General features: G+C 36.8%; 1 protein-coding gene across 1 annotated transcript in view; it reads left to right on the top strand.

Annotated features, from left to right (window-relative positions):
• Positions 1 to 19,959, top strand: part of LOC150081627 (glutamyl aminopeptidase-like) — a 253,803-nt gene that overhangs the window by 197,238 nt on the left and 36,606 nt on the right. Inside the window, exon 12 of the mRNA XM_090380268.1 lies at positions 14,758 to 14,774. Within this exon, the coding sequence (XP_090236394.1) occupies positions 14,758 to 14,774 (17 nt within the window). The remainder of the gene's footprint in view (positions 1 to 14,757; positions 14,775 to 19,959) is intronic.

Below are 19,959 nucleotides of genomic sequence, written 5' to 3'. Positions count from 1 at the left end.
GCTCTCTATAAGCTTGCTTTCTTGCATCATATGCCTCATCTAATGCTAATGCTAATGTTGAATACACACATAGCAGAAGCTGTATGACTTTATGAATAAAAAAGATACCCCAATTCTTAACAAGAAAGTTTAGCTTTGCAAAGCAGAAAATAAATTTCTTACATTTATTTTTTCTCTCACTAAAAAAAAAAAAAAATACAAGAAATGGCATTGCTATTTGAGCATTTAAATTACATGCATGCTATGTTCACTTAGATTCTTCACATGTATTATTCTAATTCCTTTGTGCTCTTGCTTAGTGATTAAATAGATAATTTTTTTTCTTACTTGGGGAGGGGAGGAGGAATTTCTGAGAGTAGTTTGATGAATCATGATTTTGTTGTTTTTACTAATCATGACATATATGCAGATCTGAATGTAATGGGACATAAGAGTCACAGGAGATCAGTGTTTTCAATCCAAAGAGTGTGAAGAAATTAAGTGAAAAATCAGCATTTTGATGAGCAAATTTGAGCGCTTGAATTAAATGATTGATGCCCTAGAAGGAATCAAGTATTCAGTTGCTCCACTCAATGATAGAGCCTACTTTCTAGCATCAGGCAGTATGGAGGTATCACCAAAGACAAAAAGTTCTGGTTCCAGAAGAAGCAAATATTGTTAGTGACTGTATTGTCAGGAAATTGGGAAATTCGTTACACAAAAAAGGATAAATATGTGATATTGTAGAACAGATACCATCTTTTAAGAGCACAAAGAGTGATATCGTTGTACATTTTGATACTAATGATGGGGCATAAGTGATTGGAGTAATTTCATATGTATAAGCAGTGGTGTAACTAGAAAAAGTGGGCCACGATGCAAAGTTTAGTGTGGCCTACCTGAAAATATTTCTTTCGCAGGACCAGATTTTATTTTTATCCAAAGGATTAAATTATAATTTACCACCTCGAAAACTACCGAAAAAACAGTGCATAATTGACATTGAATTTGGACTTTAGCATTAGCAAAGGCACATGAGGCAAGAAAGCAAGCTTATATAGCATCAGCCAAAAAAAAAAAAAAAACCCTTATTTCACCCATCCACTCACTCCAAATGTTTGTCAAGTTCTGCCTTGAATCTATTTAAGCTATCAACTTCTTATACGACTTTGAACTACTTTCATAACGTTCCACAAAACGATTTATTTATTCAACAAGTAACCAATTGGTGAATAACATAAAAGAAATGTGACATCCTAAATTGAATACACATGACAGTCCAGCTTTACGTGAACTTTGGGAAAATAAAGACATTATTATACAGAGGGCAGATAAAGGAGATACAATGGTAATACTCAATAAACTTGATTATATTAATAAGTTAGATTCAATTGTTTCAGATACCTCCACTTATCTTGAAGTAGACCCGCACTATTTACCAATTTGGTCAATGTTAACCACGTATTGAAAAAAAAACAACTACATTACTATGGCTCAGTTAAAGGAATTGAAGGCCAGAACCTACAATATTCCTGCACTTTTCGGTCAGGTAAAATTACAAAAGACTGGATTTGATATTTGGCCTATTGTTTCCTACAGAAACGCAGCATTTTCATTCTTGGCCACTCATGTATATAGCATTATAAAGCATTATTAGATAAGCTATACAATTTGGGATTAAGAACTATGATACATTATTTAATAACCTTAAGGACTCTAGACTTGGCACAATGAGAATTTATTCTCATTGTGCCAATGACAATTTATTCGTATTTATATACAAATGTAAATGTTGAATACACATTAGATATTATTTGGGATATGTTAAATAATAACTCTATACCAATTAATTATAAAAAGCTTCCTATTAAGGAAATTTTTCACTTAATTAAACTGTTAGTTGAGGCCAACTATATCACCTTTCGAGAAATTCCATTGTCAAATCAAATTTTTGGTGTGCCAGTGGGATTGAGCCTGAATGGCTTAATATTGATCTGTCTCTCAATGATTGAGCATATACATTTGCCGCTTTTTCGACCCCGTATCACATACTATGGGAGGTATTTAGATGATGGTCTAGTTATTACTGATTGTTTTTTTTTTTTTTTTTTTTATGTAAACCCCAAACACGAGAGGTATTAGAACCTACAGTACTTAGTACCATGCTTGGGTTGGAGGTTGAGAAGACGAAAGAAGATATTTGTTGACATTGGACTTGAACTTCTGTGAACTGCAATTTTCAGGAAATATGTATGAAGGAAGGTTGTTCCAGAAAATGGCAGTTGAATGAATAAACGAGGAAGATGAAAAGTTGGGTCTGTGAGTTTGAAGTTGTACAGCAAATGGATGTTGGCTGGTGGCGGCACGTGTTCGGACTGTTTTGAAAGAGAGAGTGGGAATTATAGAAGCCAATTCAGAAGAACAGTGCCCATGAAAGTATCTGTAGAAGAGGCACGCAGCAGAAACAGTACGTCTGTGAGACAGCGAGTGCAGAGACTCTGTTAGAGATGAATCATTAATTAACCTAACTGCCCTCTTCTGAATGGAATCAAGAAGACTGAGAGAGAGAGATTTGGGAACAATGTTCCATGGCAGGGCAGATTTGCGATTTATATACAGTGAGCAGCTGTTTGGAAGAAAAGTAACGCCAAGAGCGAAAGAGAAAACCAAGTTTTTTAAATGCAGAGGAAGCAATATTTGTAATGTACTTGTGCCAACAGAGATTAGAAGTCAGAGTAATCCCCAAAAGAGATATATCATTTTGCCTAGAAATCAGAGTGTCACTAAAGATAAGCATAGGAGCAGAAGAATCCTTTTTGCGAGACATAAGACAAGATTAGGTTTTAGAAGGGTTGAAATCAACTAAGTTGTCTTTGCCCCATTGGAGAATTACCTGAAGATCGGCATTTAAGGATTTGGTAGCAGATTTTCGAGAAGTTGAAGCTGATTGAGCAAGGCAAGGTTTCTCAAAATAGAAAGTAAAATGCAATCTGCTATCATTAGCAAAACTATGGACAGGATTTCCAGTCAACGGAAGAAGGTCATTAATATACAAAAGGAAAAGAACTGAACCTTGGGGGACACCGGCATAAGTGGAGAAGTTAAAAGACAGAGAGCCATCTACCATCACCCTCAGTGAGCGATCAGAGAGAAAACTGGATAACCAATTACAAAAAACAGTTGGCAAACCATAAGATGGAAGCTTGTTTAGAAGACCTTTATGCCAAACACGATCGAAAGCCTTTGAGATGTCAAGAGCAACTACTTGTATTTCACCGAACCTTTCAATTGAATTAGTCCATAAATGGGTAACAAAAGCCAGAATATCACCAGTGGATTGACACTGACGGAATCCATACTGGCGATCGTTGATCAGACGGAAGGTTTCTAGGTAGTTTAAGAGTTGGCAGTTAATTGATTTCTCCATTACTTTAGAAAGAGTGAAGTAATTGCAATGGGACGATAATTGGATGGGAGGGATTTGTCACCCTTTTTAGGAACTGGCTGGTTTGTTTGTTTGTTATTTGGTTTTTAGGAGCATTAGCAACTAAGGCCATATTGCTCCTGGAATATGCGGTGGTCATTCCCTGACCTTTCTGCATCCTCCGTATTTGGTGACGACGGGCTCGAACCCCGGTCTAATCAAGAAGCATGTGCTACGCACTGCTGCTCCTTCCCACCTGGCTACGGAGGCGCCTGAACTGGCTGGATAAGAGCAAATTTCCAATCAGAAGGAAAAACACCTTTGGAATAAGAAAATGAAAAAAGGTGATAAAGAATAGGAGTAAGTTCAGGAGCACAGGTTTTGAGAACAAGTGGAGAAATACCATCGGGACCTGGAGCTTTCTTAGCATCAAGATTCGTTAAAATCCTTCTGACATCCTTTTGATGGAAGGCCACAGGAGTCATTAAATGGAGCATGTTGGGAATGGTGGGAGGTGTTTTACCAAGATCATTAATACATGAGTTGGAAGAAAAATGGGATGCTAGCAGGTCAGCTTTATCCTTGGCTGAAGTGACAACAGAATCATCTGGTTTGGACAGAAGAGGGAGCAGAGATGGGCAAAACTTGCGGCCAATAGCTTTGGAAAGAGACCAGAATGCTCGGCTACCATTAGGGCAAGAAGCAAGTTTTCTACTCTTAGCCTGTTCAAACTGTAGTTTGGACTGATTAATAACTGCTTTACAATTGTTGCGAGCTTTGGTGTAGGCAGAAAATGAAACTGTAGAATTAGAAACAAGCCAATTACGATATGTAACATTCTTCTCTTGAACAGCCTTAGCACATTTATTGGAAAACCAATATTTAAAGGTTTATTTAAAGGATGAAATTTTAAAGTGGAGTGTGGGATAAAGGATTCCATTCCTGCAAGAATAATTTCACTGACATGATCTGAGCAAATGTTGACATCAGAAGTTTTGAGACAGTAATCCGAACAAGGAAAAGAAGAAAAGAAGTCTCGCAGATCATCCCATTTTGCATTCTTTTAATGCCAAACAACACGAGGTTGGGAATAGCCATGAGATAAAGGTTCCATTGGAGAAGAGACAATCACCAAGTTGTGATCTGAAGTGACTAAAGGGCCTCTCACTTCAACCGTGTACTTAGAAGGGTTGTTTGTGAGAAAAAGATCAAGCGTATTGGCTGTATGATTAGGATTGTCCGGTACTATTGTAGGTAAATGAACAATCTGTGCTAGGTCATTAGTAATTGCAAAAGCCTCAGCATCTCGACCAGCTGGGTCTGTGTGACTAGAAAATGGAAGCCAGCTGGAGTTGTGAACATTAAAATCACCAAGGAAAATTACCTCACTGTTAGGAAAGTTGAACTGGAGAAAGGTCAAGTTGCAAAGTGAGGAAGTCAAAGAGCTCCAAGTGATTAGTGGAGTTAGGAGAATGGTAGAAACAACAGATGAATTTGACACGATGAGGTAGAGAGAGATTTTAAGCCAGAGAAGATTGAGGGTGCCTCCGTAGCCAGGTGTCCAGGAGCAGCAGTGCGTAGCACATGCTTCTTGATTAGACCGGGGTTTGAGCCTGTGACCACGAAATATGGAGAGGTCAGGGAATGACCACCGCATATCCCCAGAGCAATATGGCCTTAGTTGCTAATGCTCCTAAAAACCAAAAAACAAATACAAACAAACAGAAGATCAAAAAGAAAGGAAGTCAAAGAGCTCCAAGTGATTAGTGGAGTTAGGAGAATGATAGAGAAAACAGATGAATTTGACACAGTGAGGTAGAGAGATTTTAAGCCCGAGAAGATCAAAGAGAGGAGATAGCAAATTGCCAAGTCTCTGACAGGGAATATCAGAACGGGCATATGCACAAGTACCACCTTTGAGGCGAAAGGAATCATACAGCAAATAATTTGGGCATCTGAGATGAGCAGTAGTTGAATCAACCAATGACTGAGATTCTGTCAGAAAAAGTACATGGGGTTTGATCGACTGCAATTGGAAATGGACATCATTGACATTAGAATTGAGACCATCTATATTTGTGAAGTGAATTAGGAAGTGCTTGGGAGGTTTAGATCTTTTTGCAGATAAGCTTGCTCTATTAGTTTGACAATTCATGGTGTATTCAATAGTAAGAAAAAGTGGGTGGGACATGCTGTATGAAGTAATGAAATTTTTGGATATGGTGTACACATGGTAAGAATATACCCGGATCCTTGACATAATGTGGCCTTAACAATGCTCCCTGCATACACACACTACTCGGACTCCCTCCAGTCACTATCTGGCAGAGTAGAGGTAGCAAGAGTATACACTAGCTGATCCGGAAGCCTCCTAGAGAGTTACCAATAGGTTCGGTCCAGTGTACTAACTAGTGGCCGGCCTGCTAACACCGTTTTAGAGCTGTACCCTCAAAATGTAAGGAATATTGGATCTCGCCACGATGTTCATCATACTCTAAAAAGTCATCAATAATACTGCATGATGAAGAGATAGGGAACAGTTGACCAGAACTTAGCTCTAGACACTAAACATGGGTTCCACCACTTCAAGCCTCCAATAAGCAAAGTGGTGGTATTGCACCGGTTGATGATTCTATACTCAAATTTACAGTGCAAAGGGAGGATATGGATACAAAGTCATTAAATTTTCTAAATTTCACGCTTACTCGGGACTCGAATAAAATCGAATTTAACATCTATCGAAAACCTACAAATGGCGGTATGCTTCTACATTATAACAGCTATCACCCATTCACTTAAAACAGATCGATTATCTTTAATCAATTTCTAAATGCCTATAAATATTCAACAACAGAATCTGCTTTGTTCAGAAATACAAATATCAAATTAGGGTACAAGCTAAGGATAGGATACAAAATACTACACCAACCAACAATAGTAATATCAAAAAATACTTTATTTCTGTCCCATATGTTGAACAGTAGCACAAACAGCTTAACAAATTCTTTAAAGATGGGTGCCTCCGTAGCCAGGTGGGCAGGAGCAGCAGTGCATAGCACACGCTTCTTGATTAGACCGGGGTTCGAGCCCGTGACCACCAAATACGGAGGATGCGGAAAGGTCAGGGAATGACCACCGCATATCCCCAGAACAATATGGCCTTAGTTGCTAATGCTCCTAAAAACCAAATAATAACAATAACAATCTTTAAAGATACCGAATTAAAATTGTGGCCAGGCCAATATGGAAATTACAAGCTATTCTGAATGATCACTCAGTCATTTCGTCATTCGCAACACAAATTAATGACCTGGTACACAACATTTCTTGCGGTGATTGCAGTTCATCTTACCAAGGTGGCGCCTCCGTAGCCAGGTGGGAAGGAGCAGCAGTGCATAGCATACGCTTCTTGATTAGACCGCGGTTCGAGCCCGTCACCACCAAATACGGAGGATGCGGAAAGATCAGGGAAGGACCACCGCATATCCCGGAGCAATATGGCCTCAGCTGCTAATACTCCTAAAAAACAACAAAAATGAACTGGTCTTACCAAGGTTCAACGCGGTTTCCTCTGAATATTCATGTTAATCAACATGCGATCTCAGTTCGTGCTTCTCATTCAGCAACATCAGAATTAGCCTTTCAAGCCGTTAAGAAAAAACATACTTTTTTATTTAACGAGGCGAGGCCAAAATACTTAGTGTCCAACATAATTATACGCGGCTATTAATTGCAGAAACGTAGAAATCAAATTACACGAGAATTCTGCTAATGTTTGCCGGCCATATCTGATCTCTGATTCGTGGGCTTTTACATGTATGTGCGAAGACAAATAATCCCTATTTAAGTTTCATGCTCACCCCTATTCAGTAATTTTCACCAGTGATCACGACATACGGTCAAATAACATCAGCTTCAGGAAGGAAAATCGTTTTGTAATTTTTTTGTTAAACTCTTTAATTAATTTTATTTTTAATTGGATTAAATTAATTTTTAGTTGTGTTAAATTGATTTTTAATTATTTGTTACTCTGATATAAGATTTTCGATTTTTTTCGTTTTAATTTCTGGAGAGTATTATACGGAAGTGTTCTACGCACTATATTGAAGTAAACTTCTCTTATTATTTTAGAAATATTGATATCAACGTAGAACGTTTTGAGTATTACAGCTCTGGTTCGTCCTATCTTTCTAAAATATTAAGTATTTTCTCCGCGGAGTGAATTTTTCTTAATAATTTTTCATTATTTGCTAATTTTTCATAAAATTCTTCACAAGAATTAGCAAAATTACACTTGTACCATTGCTTTCAGCGTTTCTACGGTCAGTTGTGTTTTTTCTGACATCCACAACTTACTACCGAAAAAACGTTTTCCATTGCACCATTGAATCCCAGTAAACTATGAAAATGATTTTCATTATGTTTTCCATTAAGTATGGAGGCTACGTGTCCAATCTGGGACAGTTTGCAATGTGGGGCAAACAACTTAAATCCGGGACTGTCCCGCATAATCCAGGGTGTCTGGTCACTTAAGTTTTGGTAAAAATAAAAAATTATCAAAACAACGGTAGATGTGTATTTAAAATCCTTATCAATACAATATAAAAACAAAAATAATATTATATTCTGTAAATGTAAAAATTAAAAATAAATTCTGAAAATTAAATGAAGTAATATATTGACTTATGTGATTTATAATGGTTTTTGTCTAGATTTGGCACTAGCAAAGTCATTAATTACTTTAGAAACATCCATTCTTTCAGCTATTTGTGCTTCTATGCTAAGCATCTCGTGCTGATTGTTGTCCCATGGTGTTTCCCAAATAATTCTTAATTAATCTTAATTTTGAGAAAGAGCATGCTGCGGTGGATGCAGTAACCGGAATTATTAAAAATAATATCAATGAGAGCACCCTTTTGAAAAAGTAACACTCATATAGTAGTATTTTACTATGAGTAGTTCTGCAAATTCTCGTAATGGTTTTAATCTTTGCAAATTTCACTTTTTAGTGACTTTACACAAAGTAGTAATTGCATTGAAAATGATTTTGAAAAGTCACTTAAATTTCTTTTGTACCTTCTCCGTGTTTTTTATAATGGAATTGTCATTCATTTGGATTAATTGAGTTGGATTAAGAAACGCAAACAAATCAGAAACTGTATTTAGTCCTTGTAACCTTTTGTGCAGTTCTGTTGTCACTAAGTCAGTTACACTGGAGATGTGCAAATGTATCCCCAATTCACAAAGGGGGATCGAAGAGTGACACAAGTAATTACAGACCAGTTAGTTTAACTTCTGTTCTGGGTAAAATAATGGAGTCACTAGTTAAAGGTACATTGCAGGATCATCTAGACAAGACTGCAGCAATAATTCAGAGGCGCCTCCATAGCCAGGTGGGAAGGAGCAGCAGTGCATAGCACATGCTTCTTGATTAGACTGGGGTTCGAGCCTGTCAACACCAAATACAGAGGATGCGGAAAGGTCGGGAAATTACTACCGCATATCCCGGAGCAATATGGCCTTAGTTGCTAATGCTCCTAATAATAATAATAATAATTCAGACACAGCATAGGTTTGTTAAAGGAAAGTCTTGTCTGACAAATTTGATTGGGTATTATGATGTGGTTACAAAGGAACTGGATGCAAAAGTAATTTTGATATCATATACTTGGATTTCAGGAAAGCTTTTGACACTGTTGTGCATGGAAGACTACTGTACAAATTGAAGCAGAATGGTATTAAAGGTAAGTTGCTACAATGGATAAAAGGATGGTTGAGTGGGAGAAGACAGAGGGTGGTAATCAATGGGTGCTGCTCTTCGTGGACTAATGTTATTAGTGGAGTCCCACAGGGTTCGGTGTTGTGGCCACTGTTGTTTTGTATATTTATCAATGATATTGATGAAGTATATCAGGGGACATAAGGGGGCTTAGTGTCAAAGTTTGCAGATGATACTTGCCAAAGGTTGGCAAGGTTGTAAATGACAGTAATGACAGTGTGCTACTGCAACAGGATCTAGAAAATTTGGACAGATGGGCTGAGAAGTGGCAACTGAAGTTTAAAATTGACAAATGCAAAGTACTGCATATGAATGGAAGTAACCCCAGAGAAACGTACCAACTGTGTGGTACTACACTTAAGGTGGTAGAAAATGAAAAAGACCTGGAAGTAATTGTGCAGTCAGATATGAAGTTTTCTGAGCAATGCAGATAGACTGCAAGGGCAGGTCATGGGGTTTTGTCAATGATATATAGGATTGCTAGCAGGGAAAAGGAGGTGATTGTCCCTCTGTATAAGGCAATGGTCAGGTCACGCCTTGAGTACTGCGTACAGGTCTGGAGGACTCATTTTAGGAAGGATGTAGATTTGCTTGAGTGTGTACAGAGAAGGGCAACAAGATTGGTGAGGGGAATGAAGGGGATCCTCTTACCAAGAGAGGCTTAAGTTCTGCAAATTGCAGTGGCGGAGACTAGGCACCTGCGCGGTGATCTGATTGAGGTGTATAAGGCCTTGAATGGGATGAGCATGCTGAATTCTGATGGGATTCTTCCACTTGTTCAGATTACGAACCTAAGGGGGCATAAATTCAAATTGAGGAAGGACAGAAGTAGAATAGATGTGTGGAAATTTGCCTTTAGCCAGTGGGTGGTTAATTTCTGGAACAAACCTCCATCTGTTGTTGTTGTGGAAGTTGATAGGTTAAATAAATTTAAGGAGGAACTGAACAAACATTTAGAGGGAATTGTTTTGTATTTTTTTGGCTGATGCTGCATAAGCTCATACACTTGCTTTCTTGCATCACATGCCACTACTGCTACTATACTATAAAAAAATGTTAACTTTAAAGAACAGTTCTACATTTCAAATTGGTAGTCCTCTGCCAGTTCATCAAACTGTTTCTTAACAAATCTCCTCTGTTTGTTTGCAAATTGACAAGGTATGCCCCATTTCTGCGCAATAGATGATGCTCCCTTGACGATATTTTCAAATTCATTTTTTCACTTGATTATACGATCTTTCTATTCCCAGTGCAGCTTGACTGCACTGGGAATAGAAAGATCGTAAGAATTCAACATCAATGAATATCCATATTCATTGATGTTGAATTAATACTTAACAAGATTTTTTCTATCAGTATGGTGGTTAACATAAAATCTAAATTTTCAATATTATTTTTAATCCGGATGGCTTCCAACTTTTCATCTGGGTGGTTGTATCTGCCGAGACTAAGTAACATTAGTAACATAAGTAACATCTTCTCTACTGGTGAAGCATTACTTATTCAAAGCAGTGCAATACCTCAGCCACTCGATGTGAAGGTTATAGAGTATCTCATATTCACAATATGAGATACTGTATAACTAAACGATGCATTTATATGAACTGAATAGTAGAAATGATGCAAGTGCAGTAACCATGCAGAAACAAACCTTTCATACTCTTAGGCATTTAGCCAAGAAATATTTTTAAATTTTAGGATTATTTTAATCACCCATTCTAATACCTTTATCCAAATATTACATTGTTCATGCAAATTTTCTTCCATAATTCTATCAAGCCCTGTATTTATTGTCCATGTTTCTTTGGTGATGCATGCTTCTATGTGCTTACAGCTATTTCATAGTTCTTAAATTTTAGTAGACAAATTTTGCCGATCATTGGTGCCTTTTGTCCAGTTACATCTAGTTCCAGAAAATATCCCAGATCCAAATTTCAAGATCCAGATTTACTAGTAATTTTTTGTTGAGTAATATTTTCCAAAAATTATCTATTTTTTGTTATTTTTCAGAAATGGCCCTTTTGGCTTGCAAGCACAATATTTTATAATAAATGTCTTCATATCTGCTGTTAAATTTTCTGATACTTTGCAATGTCAGTAGGGTAATTCTCTTTTTTAAGATTTTTGATATTGATATTTTCAGTTTCCTTCAACATTGAAAAAACTTCGTTTTCTTCCGCCGAGGAGATGGTCTACTTGAGGATTCTTCTTCTTCAGGTGTTTTTTGAATGTAATTCTCTTGCTCAACCTCAGTTGATGGCTCTTTTCCCATTTGGTCATGTCAATAGTTGTAGATTGACTTGTCATTGATGTTAATTCTGTTTCTGGATGAGCGAAATATGAAGTCTATTTTGGAATTTTTTTTTTTTTTAACTTCTTTTGTTAGAGTTTCGTCAGCAGTGCATTTTATTTTGAGTTTAAAAGCACTGCTTTTATGCCTTTTCTCCATGGTTAATTCAAAAAATAATTATAAAATTTTTATACTGAGCTAAATAGCAAAATACTAATGAAAAACAAAATAACACTGAATGTTAGCACAAATCTAAAATTTACACTTATAGACTTTCAGCATGCTTTACTTCGGTTATGTTGTTAGCTGTTATGTAGCAGAATACATCACTCCTAATCTCAATAATGTACACTTTATCACCACTAACGCTGATCTGTTTTAAAAATGGATGTGCATTGCCATGTGAGTTATAATGTCATGAGTCATTTATGGGATGATTGGGGGGAAAGTAAAGAACAAAAGTAAACAGATTTTGGAAGTGGGGGAGCACAAAGGGATAAAATAGGTGCCAATTGTTTGTTTGCATGTCATTTTTTATAGTTTATGGACAGGATAGGGGGAGCATTTGCTCCCCACTGGTTACGTCACTGCTACAACGTTTAGCTACTTTAGTTTTGGTTTGTATTTGGACCTAAGGGAAACAAACAGCAGTATCATTAATTGCTTTTCCCTTTTTGACACTTCAAACTTAGTGACTATTTCTTTGCCTTTGTTTATATATAAAAAAAAAACAGTTTATATAAACATATAACACATTGAGCGGAAATCATGAATCTGCTACCTTACGTTGGGAGAGGGGTGCTAGAATTCAGAGTTGCATTGCTTTCTATGATGGTTGAATCAGCTCCTATGAAACAGGAACTGTGAAGCAGCCAGGGACTTTTTTTCTTTTTTTTTTAATTGAGTAAAAACGTACATTTTTACTCAGCTAACTTTTTTTCCTGTTTCTGGCAGGAAGGCAGTGGGCCCTCTTTCGGTCATGGGCACTGCAACAAATGCACTGCATTGGTTGCATTGGCATAGTTACGCCACTGTATATAAGGCAGCTTTCAGAGAAGTAAAAAACCATGAGTTAGACCTAAATAAATTTGAAAATTTTTAGAATTTTTCCCAGGCATAAAAGAAAGAAGTACGTAACGGGAACCTTATCAATGTTTGGTTCTGGAATGAGTGGATTAGAATTTTTCTCAGTATGGACCATACTTGTTAACAGGAGGGACTGTTTTTATAGGGATAGGACACAATTAAATAGAAGAGGCATAAAAATTAATTCTAGTGCTGTCAAGACAGGTTTAGTGGTGGTGGTAGTAGTAGTAGTAGTAATGACAAATGATGCAAGAAAGCAACTTTTATACTTTCATCAATATCATTTATAAATATTGAAAACAACAGTGGACACAGCACAGAACCCTTGGGAACTCCACCAATAACTTTGTGGACTAATAACATTAGTCCACAAAGAGCAGTGCCCATTGATCCAATCTCAGTCTTCTTCCACTTAACCATCCCTTTATCCATAGCAGTAACTTTCCCTTAATGACATATTGCGTCAATTTGTACAGCAGTCTTTTATGTACAATGGTATCAAAAATCTTCCTGAAATTCAAATACATATGACCTCCGCCGAGGTGGGAACCCTCCGAGTGTGGGGGTTCCGTTCTGACCAACATCCACACAGAGCAATTCTGCATTTGGTAGGGTACTGTTGTTATGGAAAAATGGGGGTTAGGTTCTGAAACTTTTTATGTAGTAAATTAAAACTGCAATCTGTCTTACAAATAGTACAATTTATTTTTAAAAGAAATAAAAAATTTCACTTTATAATTTAAAATGTATTCCAACTAAAAACATCATAAAATATATGGAAGTAATATTTTTCTATGCTAATTTTTGCTCGAATAGGGGTTTCGAAAATGAATGGCAAGACTGACTTCCTCCATAATTACTCATCTCTCGTTCCATTGATCCGATTGAGCGACAGTGATTGAGTGATTGAATGAGCAGTCTTTCATGTACAATGGTATCAAAAGTCTTCCTAAAATTCAAATACATGTGACCTCCGCTGAGCTGGGAACCCCCCCCCCTCCCCGAGTGTGGGGATTCCGTTCTGACCAACATCCGTGCACAGCAATTCTGCATTTGGCAGGGTACTGTTGTTAGGGAAAAATGGGGGTTAGGTTCTGAAACTTTTTATGTAGTAAATTAAAACTGCAATCTGTGTTATAAATGTGCCCCTAACGTAAATATAAATGGCGGGCCCCTATGTTAAAAGAAAACTAAACCGAAAAAAATCGAAACTCAAATTATGGAAACAATAGAAGCTTTATCAGGTATACACTTCCATTATGGAATCAAAATGAATTCCTATCTAAATTTAAAATAAAACTGCATGCTAAAAAAAGAGAACAATGAAATAAAACTTTTGATTGACCATGACTTACCAACACATATGAAGTTCAATTGATGAAACTGCTAGCAGAAGGTGAACATTCTTTTGAAGTTGAACTTGATTACGTACAAAATCTGTAATTTTTGTCTGTTGCTGTTTTGTCATGATCTTTCTCATGTCAACATAAGAAACCATAATATCGTCAATTCCTCTTAATTTTCGTACTCCTATGAAAGTCTGGATCTTCCTGCATAATCTTCTCCTTCAGGAACTCAGCTGCTTTTAGAACTCTGATATACCCTTGTTTGTTAGTTCAGGTTTCTTCTGCTCTTTATTTTCTTCTTCTTCTTCACAAACATCCTTATTGGAGTCCAGTAGTTATTCTAACTTATTTTTTTAATTCTTCCTGATGGGAATGAATATGTCTTTAAAATTTCTTCTTGCCCTATATCACTAAATCTCTTGCCTCCAATAATGTTTGAAAGTTTAATAATTTTCTCAACTTCTGTCTGAATAATATTGTGGTCTTGTGAGTCACTTCCTGTTTCAGAGAGTAGTTTCTTCCAACATTTCTTGAAAGTTGACTTCTTCATTTCAGTCCACGACTGTTCAATTATTTCAATACTTGTTAGTATTGTGAAATCAGCCCAACATTGGCACGTGTTTTTATCCCGAAATTTTTAAAATTTATCAACAATATTTGCCAAGCTTCTCCTTAGATAATAAGATTTAAAAGTCGATATGATCCCTTGGTCCAAGGGCTATAAAATTGATATTGTGTTCAGAGGAAGAAACACAAGTTTCACATTTGGATTGCAATTGAGAAGTGACACTGGGTGACTCAGAGCATTGTCTAAGATAAGGAGCACCTTGAATGATAAATTATTATTTTTCAGATATCCTTCAACTTCAGGTACGAAACACCGCTCTAAGCAGTCACTAAACAGTGAGCCAGCCATCCATCTTTTCTACTTGATTGCCAGTAAACAGGAAGAGAGGATTTATTTTTACCTTTCAGAGCCCTTGAGTTTTCTGATTGATACACTAATAAAAAGCTTGCATTTATAATCACCAGAATCATTACTACAAAATAGGAGAGTGATTTCTGTCTTTTGACATTTTGAATCCAGGCACAACTCGTTCTCCTTTGGATAAATATGTCCTGTCAGGTATTTTTTTCAATAGAATCCAGTTTTATCACTGTTAAAAATTCTGATTGATACACTAATAAAAAGCTTGCATTTATAATCACCAGAATCATTACTACAAAATAGGAGAGTGATTTCTGTCTTTTGACATTTTGAATCCAGGCACAACTCGTTCTCCTTTGGATAAATATGTCCTGTCAGGTATTTTTTTTCAATAGAATCCAGTTTTATCACTGTTAAAAATATGATCTGCCATGTATTCTCTCTCTCGTCTATTACATTTTTCAATTTCTGTAAAAAATTTTTCATTGCTTCTACGTTGGAGAAGCAATCTCACCAATAACTTTAATATTGTGCAGATCTGCTCTTTCTTTATATCTATCGAACCATCCCTTGGATGCCCTAAAACTTGATTTGCCAATTGCACCAACAGTGTGAGACTTTGTGATGATACATTGGGCCTTGCACCTGATCATATTAGAACTGAGAGGCACATTTCTATTCCTCTGATCTTTGATCCAAACATTCAGTAACTGTTCCATTTTTTCAATAAGCATATCACGTTGACTAACAAAAGTGGATTTTTCACTTGCAGAGTTTGTTGCCAACTTAATGCTTGCTTTAATTTTATCCTCACACTTGTTAATTGTTCATATCGATGATTCGTTGCACTCATATTCTTTAGCTAAAGATGCATATGTTCTTCCTTGCTCTATTTCCCCTGGCGCCTCCGTAGCCAGGTGGGAAGGAGCAGCAGTGCGTAGCACACGCTTCTTGATTAGACCGGGGTTCGAGCCCATCACCACCAAATACGGAGGATGCGGAAAGGTCAGGGAATGACCACCGCATATCCTGGAGCAATATGGCCATAGTTGCTAATGCTCCTAAAAACCAAATAACAAACAAACAAACAAATCTATTTCCCCCAAAATAATCATTTTCTCATGCAGTTACAGAATTTTTCTGGATTTTTTTCCCCCCGGAATCACTTTCAGATGTAGAGGCACTCTTTGAAGCCATTATGTTAGGGATACTATTGAACTAAAATATAAATTCGCTCAATGTCAAAACACACACACACTAAAGCCACTTTTCACTAAACTCAGAAACTCACACTGACATTGTTACTAGCAAAGACTCAAGCTGACTAAGAGGATGTTCAAATATTACATCACGCTGTTTCTGAGAACTGCTGAGTTGAAAGATACATAACGAAAAATAGATTATAACAAAAAAAAAGGTACAATGTAGAGAGGCCAAATTTTAATTGAACTCAAAACTGAAAAGTGCCACAAGACAGCTGTCTCTGATAACAAAGATGCTTAGAATGAAATCGATAACACTATAAATTCAATCGCACTAAAGCAACTACAGTACATACTATGTAATAAGGTATGGCTGAGTACATACTATGTAATAAGGTATGGCTGAGTACATACTATGTAATAAGGTATGGCTGAGTACATACTATGTAATAAGGTATGGCTGAGTATATACTATGTAATAAGGCATGGCTGAGTCAGATACGCTGTGCTACTGCGAACCTTGGGCCACGTACAGCATGATCCTTGTCTCATGGACTTCTACCGCGAAAGTGCGAATCCGTGCACGGTGAAGCCACACTTGGTGGGGGTCACCTGTATGTGATTTCAAAATTATTTTTTGCATCTATTTGGTCACTGCATCATAGCAACCTATTAGATTGGTTAGACAAAATTACCCCTTCACAAATCCATGCTGTAATTGCAGTATAATTGCAATCACAGCATGGAGATTGGAGGTTGACTAGCTCAGCATTGCTTGAGGAAGTCATATAAAAAATCCGTTTGTTAGTGATAGATTAGAACACAAACATTTTGAAATGAGTGGCATATGATAAATTTACTATGCCATTTTCAAAATTTTTGAAGCAAAGGGAACAATATGAAGCAAATAATTAATTTACTTACATAATACTCTGCTGTGTTTAAATAGAAAGAAATGAGTTTCGGAATCACTTAACAAAACTATATATTGCTTGCTGAGATGATCTTATCTCCTTTGCAACATGTCCTTTCCAGTTTTCTGTATTCATGAACAAAAATCCAACAAACTTGAAATTTTCAGTTCAACGAATCCAGCCAAATTAAGGATTCCATTGGATTTGAATTTACTGAATTCTTGAAATGAAGTTCATGAATGCAGAAACTTGAAATCCAGTTCACAAATCTCACAACTGAAGTTCTCAAATCTATTTAAATATAGCATAGTGTTGATATTTTCAGAATGATATTGATTTTATTATTTCTTTCTTATTTATTATAGATATATATGGCTGGGTTGCTTAAATCTGTTCTAGAGAAATTAGGATGGGAAGATGTTGGCACCTATTTAAGAAAGTAAGGAAGCTTTTTTTCCCCCTTATTTTTTGATGTGTGAATTCTCAATAATCATATTTATCCTAATAAATTTTCTCAATAATCATTTATCTCAATAATCATTATCCTAATAAAATCTAACTTTAATAAAAACTAAACAGCTCATTGGAAGGCCAAAAGAAAAGTGAGAAACATGCAAATAACGTGTGTAATTTAATATATTTTATCAAGTATGTTACTATGCATGGATGTTCTTGAGTTTTAGGATGTAATTACATTAGTCCACGAAGAGCCTTGTGTATTATGTCTGTTCAAGTATGTGTTATTGTGCCATTTTCATGCTGATTGGGCTGAAAAATGCAGAATAACTCATGGGAAGGGGGAGGGGAGCCGCTCCATCTGAAATTGGCTAATACAGCCTCAATTGAAGAGGAATTGTGCATTGATGGGAATCAAATCTAGACCTCTCCAAATGAGTGACAAGTGATGAAATCGCTATGCTATCATGGAGGACATGATATATGATATGTGCTCAGTCCAGCCTTCATGCTGATAGGAGTGTTAGTAACTCTGAATGTGTTTCTGAGGTACAAGATTCAAAGATACTTTAAATATTCAGTATACTTCGAGGTATAAAGCTTTATATTGGTTACTGAAAGTAAAAATGTGCAATGCAATGTAAACAGGAAAGACTTCGATGGTGGTGTGGGTAGCACACTAGGCTATACTGGTGGAAGATGATTTTCATCGCCATGTACAGAACCACCATATTGCTTAATGGAGACCTGAAGTAGCTAAAACCATATTTGGATTCTATAGCAAAGCTCAAACTTTCTATCCATCCATTCTGCCAATGTAAAATGAGTCATATCTTTTTGTAGTTATGATGGGAATCCCGTAAGACCCAACGTTCTTCACATTTTTAAGGATGCATTTACAGTTTTTAAAATGTTAGCATTAGCATTACTAAACAGAAAGCAAACTTATATAGCATCAGCCAAAAAAAAAAAACCTTCTAATTTCACCCATCCACTCACTCCCAATATTTGTCTTATTTCTACCTTGAATATATTTAAGCTATCAACTTCTACGACAACAGACGGAACTTTGTTCCAGCAATAAACCACACGCTGGCTAAAGGCAAGCTTCTGCACATCTATTCTACAACTGTCTTTCCTCAATTTGAAATTATGCCCTCTCAGGCGATTATTCATTCTGAGCAAGAGGAAGAATCCCATCAGCATTGAGCATGCTCAAACTATTCAAGGCTTTATACACCTCAATCTCCAGACTAGTCTCCAGACACTGTAATTTACAAAACTTAAACCTTTCTTCGTAAGAGCAACCCTTTGTTCCATTCACTAATCTTGTTATCCTTCTCTGCACTTGTTCCAACAGCTCTACATCCTTCCTAAAATGAAGCCTCCAGACCCACACAGGGGCCTGACTATTGCCTTATACAAGAGAATAATCACCTCCTTGTCCCTGCTAGAAACATTCATGTATATTATTGACAAGACATCATGAGCTACTCTTGCAGATTGTCTGCACTGCTCAGAAAACTTCACATTTGCCTGTACAATTACCCCCAGGTCCTTTTCGTTCTCTACTACTGTCAGTATAGTAATAGAGTAGTATAGAGTTGATACGTTACTCTGGGGTTACTGCTTCCCATATATAGTACTTTACATTTGTCAATGTTAAACTTCAGTTGCCACCTCTCAGCCATCTGCTCAACTTTTCTAGATCCTGTTGCAGCAGCGTACTTTCAGTAGCATCATTAACAGCCCTGCCAACCTTCGTATGCAAACTTGGATGTCAGGCCTCATATACCATCTTCAATATCATTAATAAATACAGAAAATAACAATGGACCCAAGACTGAACCCCGAGGGACTCCACTAATAACATTAGTCCACGAAGAGCCTTGTCCATTGATTACCACTCTGTCTTTTCCCACTCAACCATCCCTTTATCCATAGCAGTAATTTGCCTCCAATGCCACACTGCTCCAATTTTTGCAGCAGTCTTCCATGTGTAAAAGTATTAAAAGCTTTTCTAAGATCCAAATATATGATATCAAAGTTATTCCCTGCATCCAGTTCCTTTGTGACCACATCATAGTATCCAATCAGATTGCTCAGTCAAGACTTCCCCTTAACAAAACCATGCTGTGTCCGAGCTCAGTACTTCTTTAACCAGTGCCTCCATTAATTTCCCCGAACACAAGTCAAACTAATAGGTTTATAATTACTTGTGTTGCCCTTTGATCTTCCTTTAAATTGGGGTCACATTTGCACATCTCCAGTCCATGGGTATCTCCCCTGAGTCCAAAGAAGCTCTCATAATTATGGCTAAGTGTTTGCTTACTTCCTTTTCTGCCTCATTTAATATAACTGGATAAATCCCATTCACTTTTTAATATAACTGGATAGATCCCTTTCTTATGTTTATAAGAAAGGCACCTGGGTTGAATGGGTGAATTTCTCCTCCATTTTCCTCTCTTAGTGAGCTAGTTGATTTTATTACAAAATCATCTAGCTCACTGTCAGAGTTTAATTCACCTCTGGCATTCTCCTCCCTGAATAACTCT

Source organism: Mastigoproctus giganteus, chromosome 8 (genome assembly GCF_048544385.1).
Source record: "Mastigoproctus giganteus isolate SK-2022 chromosome 8, ASM4854438v1, whole genome shotgun sequence".
In the NCBI taxonomy this organism is placed as follows: Eukaryota; Metazoa; Arthropoda; class Arachnida; order Uropygi; family Thelyphonidae; genus Mastigoproctus; species Mastigoproctus giganteus.
This window is presented reverse-complemented; position numbering and strand designations above follow the sequence as displayed.